This window comes from Falco cherrug, chromosome 13 (genome assembly GCF_023634085.1).
Source record: "Falco cherrug isolate bFalChe1 chromosome 13, bFalChe1.pri, whole genome shotgun sequence".
Lineage (NCBI taxonomy): Eukaryota > Metazoa > Chordata > Aves > Falconiformes > Falconidae > Falco > Falco cherrug.
Window position 1 is genome coordinate 28787263 of NC_073709.1, and position 9857 is coordinate 28797119.

The 9857-nt window shown below is 47.4% G+C and overlaps 1 protein-coding gene across 1 annotated transcript in view; it reads right to left on the bottom strand.

Annotated features, from left to right (window-relative positions):
* CAPN8 (calpain 8) overlaps nucleotides 1-4119 on the bottom strand; it is a 31428-nt gene extending 27309 nt beyond the window's left edge. The window contains exons 1-2 of the mRNA XM_005441253.3: nucleotides 3792-4119; nucleotides 992-1061 (exon numbers count right to left, since the gene is read on the bottom strand). Coding sequence (XP_005441310.3) covers nucleotides 992-1061; nucleotides 3792-4028 — 307 coding nt within the window. The 5' untranslated portion in view covers nucleotides 4029-4119. The remainder of the gene's footprint in view (nucleotides 1-991; nucleotides 1062-3791) is intronic.
* Between the last annotated feature and the right edge of the window lie 5738 nt (nucleotides 4120-9857).

Below are 9857 nucleotides of genomic sequence, written 5' to 3' on the forward strand. Positions count from 1 at the left end.
AAAAAGCTCCCTTACAGCTGCCTTCTGGCTGCTTGTATAGGAGCTGTGTTTAGACAATGGCAAACACTGGAGAAAAATGGGTAAGAAAGTTTTTGTATGATGGATCTCCAGGAGAGGGTGAGTGCTGGCTGAGAGACATCTCATGAGCGTCAGGCCCTAATTCGGGGAGCTGAGCAGCACTGCCTTTTTTGGCTGTGTTTGCACAGTGTGGCTGGTGCCTGGTTGCTCCTGTCCCTGCTCGCAGCTCTACACCAAACGCTGTACAAGCAGAAGATGTATTCAGCATAAAGGGCTTGGAACAATTTGCTTCTTGTGGGTGGTATTACAAAGTTTGCATGCTCCAGTCATTTTTTTTTTTTTACTATGTGGTCCTCTTTTCTAACTCATGCCTGCAAGCAGATGGTCCATCCTGCTTGGCTTGAAATGGCACATCATCGCCCCAGCCCCTGTATGAAACCAGTTCCTTGGTTGTTGTATATTTGGTTTGTGTGTTTTTTCCAAGGCTGGAACTTGCTCTGCCTCCCAAATAAAAATCCCCAATGACTAGGCTACAGGGTGACACTTCTCTGATGTCCCTTGTCCCCTGAGTCTTTGGAGCTGCTCCTGCTGGGATGGGCATGAAGCCCACTCTCTTGCTTCAGGGCAAGTGCTCTCATAATTAGATTGATGTCTGTGTCCAGCTCTGTCTCAAGAGGTGAAAAGCAAGCCAGTCTTCTGCACCGCAAAGGGATAATCAGCTTCCTACCTCCAGGAGACCGTTTGGTGTCTCCCACATTTGACACAGCTCTTACAAACCCAAATATATATATGTATACCCTGTCTCAGGCAGCAATGCTGGTGTGTGAGTCCCCTTCTTGGGTATCTGCCTCTCTCCGTACTACGTCTGGGAGATAGCCAATAAAATGGTATGTGTATGAGGCATTTTTAAATGAAGCTTCATTTGGATTTTTTTTTCTTCTTCCAAAACAAAATTCAGAAGTGCTGTACATACCCAGCTCTCCTTGGCAGACATCTGTTCGAGTAGCTCCTCCAATTATAAACTGAGGGTTGGCACATAACTCCTGAAAAGACACATTTTTGAAGTATGCATCACCCTTTCTGGTCTGAAAAGTTCCCATTACTTGTTCCCTGTTTCTATCTTCCAAAAATATTAAACACTTTCAACTTTTCTTAAAAAGTGTATCCTCTGTCTGATTAACATGGTGTCAGAACAATGTTGCCTTATTAAATGGAATACTTTTTTTTTGAGGCAAATCCTGAAGCCCTTTGCTACTTGAGGCTGTCAGTGAAATTGGTGAGAATTTCTGCTACTGTGGTGACAGAGGTGAAAATTCAACCTCTGCATTTACATCTTATTTCATCTTGCTGTGGTTTTGGCTCAAGCAGTGCAAATGAGTTTGTGACCATCGCTGCTGACTCTGGCACTGGAGCTGTGCTGAGCTTCCGCTGCCATTGGCATGCAGGGTGCTCTCCCACCCCGACCCTGCTTTCTGGGAGGCCAGCCATGCAAATGCTTTTAGAGACATCTCCCCTTTTTTCCTCGACCTCTGGGGCCAGCCAAGTCGATTATGGCAATGACTGTCCCTCCTATCTTGGCTCTGAGCCCTCCAACAAGACATGCCCTATATCAGAAGCTAGTATTGTCCCTCGAGACAAAAAAAAAAAAAAAAAAAAAAAGTCTTCCCTTTTTCCCAGGCATTTTCCATGAGCTTCTGGATGGCAGCAAGGGGCGGTTCATAGGAAGCCTAACTTGGCAAGCAGGGTTGAGGAAGGCTTAGACAGCCACCATCTCTCCCAGGGAGCAGTTGACAGCTCTGAGCATCCTGTGGAGACAGGGACAGCCCAGGACTTGGGGGGTGTGTGTGTGATGAAGAGTCAGTTTGTGAATCTCCTCTCACAATAAGTGTGATCTCAGCTACGTCCTTTTTGCTTCTGTGGTTATCTAGCTTGTCAGCTGCCTTGCAGCAGTCTCGGTGGATCAGAGTCAGGAGTAGGTTACCACACGGGAAAGGGTTTGTGTTGGTTTTTCCCCCCTCCTTCCGAAATGGTGCACCTGGTGGCAGTCAGTGGCATATGACTTATTACTCACCTGGATGCCTGTCCTTTCTGAGCCACTGCCAAGTGCCACATACAGCTTTTGCACAACTACGTTTCTGTCTTCTTTCCATAAACCCACTGTTGAAATTGGAAGATAGGTCTTTGATGGCAGTGTCTGATGCTCGCTGTCTGCAAACCAGCAGTCACACCTTGGGCAACAGCGGGGGGATGTGACCTTAGCAGTGGATGTTTATTTTGCAGGGGGCGTTTCTCCAGCAGATCTCCAGAATGCCCACTGGGTCCTGCTGCCTGTTTCAGATGCAGGCAGCTAAGTGTCCCACCGTCCTGCAGTCGCAGGCAGAGTTTGCAGATGGAAACCTATTGGCCAGTTGAAAAAGTCTAAAAAATGAGCAGGGCTGTGACAGGAGTCATCCATGATGAATAAAAGTAGGTCAGATCCTGGTCCCTCCATCAGAGAGCAAAGCAGAAGGTGTTAGTCACCTTGCAGCAGGGGCTGGGCTCTACCCCACACATAGGGGTGAGCCAGTGGGTCCTGGTGCTTGTGGATTAAGTGTCCATAAACTGCTTGTGTCCCTGCTGAGTGCCAGGAGGGCAGAGGGGTCCCACGAGGGCAGGTCTCTGGAGGGCAGAGCTGGGACATCTAACCCCGTTGGATCTCAACCCTTGGTTGTTCCTTACCCTGCTACACTCGTGGCTATGCCTCTTCCTGCAGTGGACACAATGTTCCTGTATGAGAAGCCCAAGTCTAATTTAATGAGTTTTTGAAGGTGGATCTTCTCCCTGGGTAGGCAAAGCCAAGAGGCACAGCCATGGTACTTGTTGCTGAAACATCCAGGTGCCAGAGTGAGGTGCTAATGGACAAATGGGGTTGCCAGGGTAGAAACTTGGAGTTACTAAACCTGCAACTTTCTGTTTCTTACTTTTCAGGTGGAAATAAAAAAAGTAAAATTCAAAGCCTTGTAATTTTCCCTTCTTCTCATCCTCCTTGCCCTCATCAGAGGAAGGTAAGTTGTTTGGGCTTTTTTCCTTCCTTCCCCTGTTTTTCAATTTTTCTTGATGTTGCAAGGAGGGAGGAGCAAAGCAGGGACAGGAAAAAATGACTGAAAAATGAAAGTGCACAAAAATCTCTGAAGCCCTGATTCTGTGGTTTAAAAAAAAAAAAATCAGCATCTAATCTTTCCTGATGAAAATTACTTTTTTAAAAAGAAAGGCCATTTATGGGATATATGTATTTGGGTAATAACAGTTCCAGCAGTTGCTCTTTAACTGTTCTAGGCAGCTTGAAGTGAGGCAGAGGATTTTATGTCAGTTAGCCTGATTTCCTAGGATTGCACAGCAGCAAGATCTTGGTGTGGGCACTGTTACAACTGATGGTCCTGGGGTGCCCTGTGGTCTGTCTGGGTACATGTGGGGCTTTTGCACCCATCTCTGGAGCGTACCCTGGACTTGCAGCTCCATGGAGCTGGGATAGATGGGAAGGAAGTAGGTTCCCATGAAGCAATTACAGGTTTCTTTGCTTTATAAAGGGCTTAGAAGGTTTTGATTTCTTTTTTTCCCCACCCTCTTTTCAACCTTGCTTCTGCTAACCATGGAGGTAAAGCAAGACAGGAGAAAAAACCAAAACATACGGGAATACTGGGTATTCAGGCTCACCACTGATTTAGCAAGGATGTTCAGGTGGGCTTTGGTTAGACCCGAACCCAGTAAAACAGGCAGTCGTAAAGCACTCTTACCGTGGGGCGCTTCCAGATTATCCCCTGGGTTTTGAAGGAGTATGGTCCCAGGTCCTGGTAGCCCAGCACGGAGGGACAGGCTGGGAACTCCTCATCCTTGAACAGGGTGCCAGCCTGCAGGCACTGCTGCTTCAGGGATTCATAGTCCTGATTCAAATACTTGATGGCATTCCTGTTGGATCCGAGCCCGTCAGCAGCCGCTCTTTCCTGGCACAGCCTCGCCGCAACCCTGGACATGCCTGCCCACCCTCCCAGCTTGTGGTGCAGCTCTGTCTTTGCCTCCTGGGCAAGAGAAGGTGAATATAGGCAGGTAGCAGGCTCGGGTGGAGCTGTGGGCTGCCCGAAGTGCTCCAACAGCCCTGGAGGGAGGAGGCACCAGAAGTGCAAATATGTACCCGAGATGTACCAGAGAGATGTGGGTAGGGAGCAGGTGGGGGCACAGCCAGAACAGCAGGGATTGTTGTCTTACTCCCTCGTTATTTGCTTTTTTGCTGCCCCTTTTTAAAATAGGCTTTTAACAAGGAGCAAGGGAAAGCAGTGGTTTTGCAGGCACACCTGTTTACACATGGAAAGTGATTGTGTGTGTTCAGTGTGCTGAGTCAGGTTTGTGGACCAGAGGTTCAAAAATCCAGATGAAGATGGTTTACAGTTCCTTTCCTTCCTTCTGAGATCATGCTTTATATTGTTGGAGGGTTGCACAGCAACAAAACCTGGAGCTGTTTTGCTGTGGGGTTTTTTTAATTCTTTTTGGTGCTGTCAAAGCAGTGTGATTTTATGAGTTAATTTATTAGCAATAAAAGGTGTGAACTTGACAGAGCTAGAGATGACCACTTGGCCATATGACCTGCAGAGGGCAAGGATACAATCCAGGAGCACGACCTAGGCCAAAAATGGAAAATTTTATCACCAGGAGGCGAGCTGGTAGCCCCTGCTCCCCACTTCCAGTGTGACCTTGGGCAAAAGTCACTGTACCTTCACAGTCTATAAAAATAGGGTCTTATCTCAGCTAGTTAGCCATCATATTTACAGTCTTTTGTTGGTGCTTCCTGGATAGAAAGTGTTTACCAGCAAAAAACCAAAGAAAGCCTTGGATGCAGAAGGTTTTTTAGACCTTAAAAAATAGTGATTCCTGTTCTTGTAGCAGAAAACCTCCAAGTTTCTACCTTGGCAACCCCATTTTGTACTGATACAGGTGTGTGTACCTCCCTGGCAAGGTGGCAGCAAATGTCTGTAGGTTCAAGAACTGAAGCAGGAGCAATTTTCCACAGAGCACAGCTGCTCTCTGCTGTCTTCCTATTTAATGGCCAAGTTTCCCCAGCAAAGCCCCACTGCCTCTCCAGCTAAGAGCTGGGTAAACAGTAACCTTGTTAGTCATCAAACATGCTCTCTGGCTACCCCTTGGTAAGTTTAGACAGAAGGTGTGGGGAAGGGAAGAGAGAATTTTTAAGGTCTAAAGCCCGTTGAGATAGAAGAGTCCAAACAGAGGCTAGCCACATTGCTTGTCTGCAAATATTTGAACAGCATGAATGCAAGAGTAAAGGAAATTACTTGGTTGGTTCCAGGTGGGCACAGGTAAAGAAGGCTGAGCTGAGAGAATTACTTTACTGGTTATCCCAAAATTAAATTAATACTGTTGAAGTAAAGGAGAAGGATGGCCAGTATTTCATTCTGTTATGTTTCAGTACTTCTAGGTGTGTCTGTGTACTGAACTAGAGTGAAGAGTGGAATAATAAAGGATTGAGGGGAGGGGGTTTTTCTTTCCAGGACTTTTTTTTTTTTTTTTCCTGAAAAATAGACCCACTCAGAGGTACCCACTTTCTCTGCTCATGAGGCAGAATGCTGCTTCCTTACCCTCCCAGTACCAGCCTCTTGTGCTGAAATTTCCTCTCTTCCTGTGGTCCAGAGTCACACTCCCATTTTGCTGTGATTGCTGTAAGCTGCAAGCTTCATCAATGTTGTTCGTGGACAAGCATGGTGCTGCAGCATTTGCGAAATGCCATTTTGATCAGGAAGCTTTTTTCCCCACATACTTTTTCAGATGTACGCTTGATATGCTGTATGTTCTGTAACTCCAATTGCCACTGGCCACAAGTGGGCATAGAAGGGGTGAACCCTTTTGCATCACCAGCATTTTAAGGTGTCACACAGAGGAAATACAATCAGATTTTAATCTTTATAAATTCCAGTAAAATGTACCATAGGATTTTTTCTGTCCTATATCTCACATCTGGGAAGAGGCTGAGGGCAGCTATTTTCTCTGGCAGAGGCTTGGACCAGGTAACCACCCAGTGTGTCCACCATGACCCTCTGCTCCCAGTGATCTGTAGTGCAGCAGTTTAAATTCATTCCAAGCTTGATCAGCAGCAGCATTATTTGTGTAGAATGTGATACACAAGCACCATCTAGAGGATATAAAGAAGAGAGAAAAATGATGACTATAGTTGACTACAGCAACAACAGTTATATTATGGGGGGGGAAGTTTTCAGGTTCCCTGTGACTCTCAAAAACTGCTGATGAAATGGCACTAACCATTAGTTAGTGCTATTTGCCCTAACTAGGGAAACAGCAACCAGAAAAAAAATTATGACAATTATTCTGATTTTTCTTCCTTCTGGGATTTGCATATTTTTGCCTGGCCCTTCCTGCTTTCCTTCCCCTCTCCCCCTTTCTTGACGATAGCAAGAGGGTGAGAGAAATGGGGAAGAATCAAATAAATCGGGAAAATGCATTCATCTTGGTTTCAAAGAAATGTCTGCAAATTCCATGAAATCAAAACTTTTCTGTATCTGTGGAAATCTTCAGAAGAAAGTAACTGACAATTATTTAGCAGTTCTAGATACGTTTTTGCTCTAGCGCATTAGGGAGAAATGAAATGGCTTTCCTGCACTGCAGCACTTGGCTAACGAGAATTAAAGCTGCTTAGCTATATTGTAGACCCTACAGCATGAAAAGGGATTAGCTTATTTAGAGAGCTTGCCTTCTCCTGTTCTAGATGTAAGGGCTTCTACCCACCCTGTTACCATCAAAATGGAATGACTATTAATAGGCAGACTAGTGCCAGCTATGAAAGGTCCTAAGTGTTTGTCTGTAAGATTATTCTTTTAGAGGTTGTAATATTCTGTCTAAATATTTGAGGAGGGAGGGGGTGCTACAAGCTGCAGCCTAGCAGGTTCCCTGTAGGGAAATGCATCTGAAATTAGACATGATCCTGCTTATTTGTTTTATAAAAACCGGAAGATTGTTGGTGCCTGAGGAGAAGGAAGGTGGCATGCTGCAGCAGTAAGGCTGGCACCCAAGGTGTGAAGGCCTGTGACACAAGCGGGCTGGCCCGGGGTGGTGGGTCAGCCCCATTAAGGAGCTGGGAAGGGCAGCTGCGTTTTGCAGGCTGAGCCAAGTCTTCCTGCCACCTCTCACTGCGTTGGCCAGGGCTACAGCCAGTCTTGCACTGATGAGGAAAGCCCAGTACGTCTCCAGACCCTAGCTCTAGAGGGAAAAGCAATTCCCTTTCTTGTGAAGCATTGCCACTGCTGCTGCAAGCCGCCTCCTCTGGGAAGCTGCTCTCATCCTGGGGAGGACAGGGCAGCTTCTGGGGAGGACAGCAGGAGCCCAGCACGTGCGTGGCCCTGTTTCCCTCTTCGTGGGCAGTTGGCCAGTTGTTCCCCCAATATCTGCGTAGTGGAGGGCAGATGAGCAAGAGGGAGGAAGGATGCTGTAAGGCAGAGCAGCAATGAGCTGCTCACAGCTGCTGAATGTGGGCATAGGGAAGGAGAAGCCCATCCTGCCCAGGACTCCAGGCTGTCAGTGGCAGCTGGGTGCTCCTCACCAACAATCAGCAGGAGCTGCTGCAGCAGCAGTTGAAACCACTTTGCTTGTAAAATGTGAGAGTTAATGACTTTATTGAAGAGCAAGAGGTGTGCAGAGAGCTTAAGAAAAAATCAGTCTTGTTTTTCTTCCTCAAGTTGCCTAGTTTAGTTTTTAGGTTTTTATTGGTCTCACATTGAGTGGAAATCACCCCTTTCTTTAAAGAAAATGGGCATATTGTGTGAGTATGGAGATCAAGGGACTGGTTTGTTGTAGTCCTCAAAAGCACTTTCTTCCCTCTAACTGTGGACTCACATGCACATCTGCTGCTGGGTGGAAGTGGCTGGCTTGTCAACTTACCTGGCTTCAGAGGACTTTGTGGATAGGCTGCTCAGATGGCTGCTGGCATGGCCAACTTCCCATACGATAAGAGAAATCCTTGATTACAGCAGCATATCCTTGTCTATCATCAAACCACCCAGGACAGTAGAGCCCCTGTATATTTGGGACCAGTCTAAGAAGCCCCAGTGGCAAATACAGCCCAGGTACTCTCCTACTTGAATCCTTGCTGGCTCAGTTTCCTTCTGGTTTTGCTCCCTTCTGTGCCCTTCCTTTTCTGTTAGGCTTCATCTCAACCCATGTCCCACCACAGAAAGTCGAAGAAAATTCTGGTAACTGCACAGAGCAGCTTGCACACACTTGATCTTCTGGATCTTTGTCCAAGCAGAGGCTGTGGGCACGCCACCAGCAGATCCCAGTGTGGTCTGAGAATATCCTCTATGGGATGTGGGGGAGATGGCTAAGAAAATCAAAGTGATTATATGACAAACTTCTGCATCTAGTGGAAAGTGGCTAGAGGAGTTCACAAACCAAAACCAGTTTTGTGGGCCAGCGAAAACCACTCCTTTAAACTGACGCTGGTTTCCTTTTGCTGTGACTTGAAAAATCAGGTCTGATCCGTGCCAGCAGTACGGGTTGGAACCACCGCGTGGAGCCAAACAAACGCCTTTTGAGCAGCTCTGCAGCTCCTGATCTGTCCTGTTGGGATGCAACTCTGCTCGTTATGAGTTAAACTCCCAGGTGCTGAGGTGCTGTTGTCTCTTAGTCTCCTGGCTCAGTAGATGGCCTTCTTGTCTGCGACATAATTCGACAGTGCTTAATGAATCAAAACAGTCAAGCGAAACCATCCTCCGGTGTCATACCGTGTTCTGCTGGAGCTTCAGCACAGCCATGCTGGAGACTTTGACTGATGGCGTAGCAGTAATTGAGTGCACGCAGCATGTACTGGCTCTGTTCAGAGAGCACTTAATGGCACGTAACATTACTTGATCTGCTTCCAGTTCTCCATGTGCCATTGATTTCCCGTGTGCCTCCATATTCTGCTAAAAAGACCGTTATACGCTTTATTGAGAGAGCCCCTGTGACCCGTAAGGAAGAGGGGATACCTTCAACAGCAGAGCGCAGCTGGCCTGTGCCTGGCCGGGTCTGGACAGCCTCCCAGGTGACAGCAGGACTGCTCCCTTGCACAGCCGTCATCTGCACAGACGTTGCTGGCTGGCCTGGCTCGCACCACCCTCATATCTAACTTCAGAAAGATTTTGGGGGTCTCCTCTGCTATGTTGTGAATTGAATGGCCGATGCTTATCTTGTTTCCTTTTTAATAGCAGTGTGTAAGTAGGAGCTGTGCTGGTACAGGCAGGGGAACCGTAAGTGGCTGAAATCCAAAACCTTGAAGCAAATGGACAGTGTTTCTCGGTGCATCGAGGCACCACGTATCAGCAATGAAGAAAAACTTCTGATTTGTAATAGTCAAGAAAACCTTCCAACCACATCTCAGCAAATGGTACAGCTGGGTATTTTCTGGTTCTTTAGCCATTTTTCAAACAATAATATTCACTTTAGTCAGAGAGGTTGGCTTCAGAGGAGTGTTTAGTGCATCCAGGGCTTGGGATACAACACCCAAAAGGAGGTGCCTGTCCTTCCGAGGCAGCTGGGCAGGCAGCGCGGGCAGTGGGTGCAGCGCTAAGGGCTCTCAGCCTCTGTGCTGCTGCTCGGGGATCGCTGCCTGGCACCCAGCACGTCCTGAGTCAGACTTGAAATATGAAGCAAATAGTTTGAGTTCTCCCTTGGAGGGTTTCCATGCTACGCCGGTGCCAGCGGCAGTGCTCCAGCTCACCGCCCAGCCGGACACTCCTTTCCTCACACTGTGCTGGGGGGACTCGTGTGCACTTTGGCCTGCACAGGGGGTGCAGATGGATCCAGGC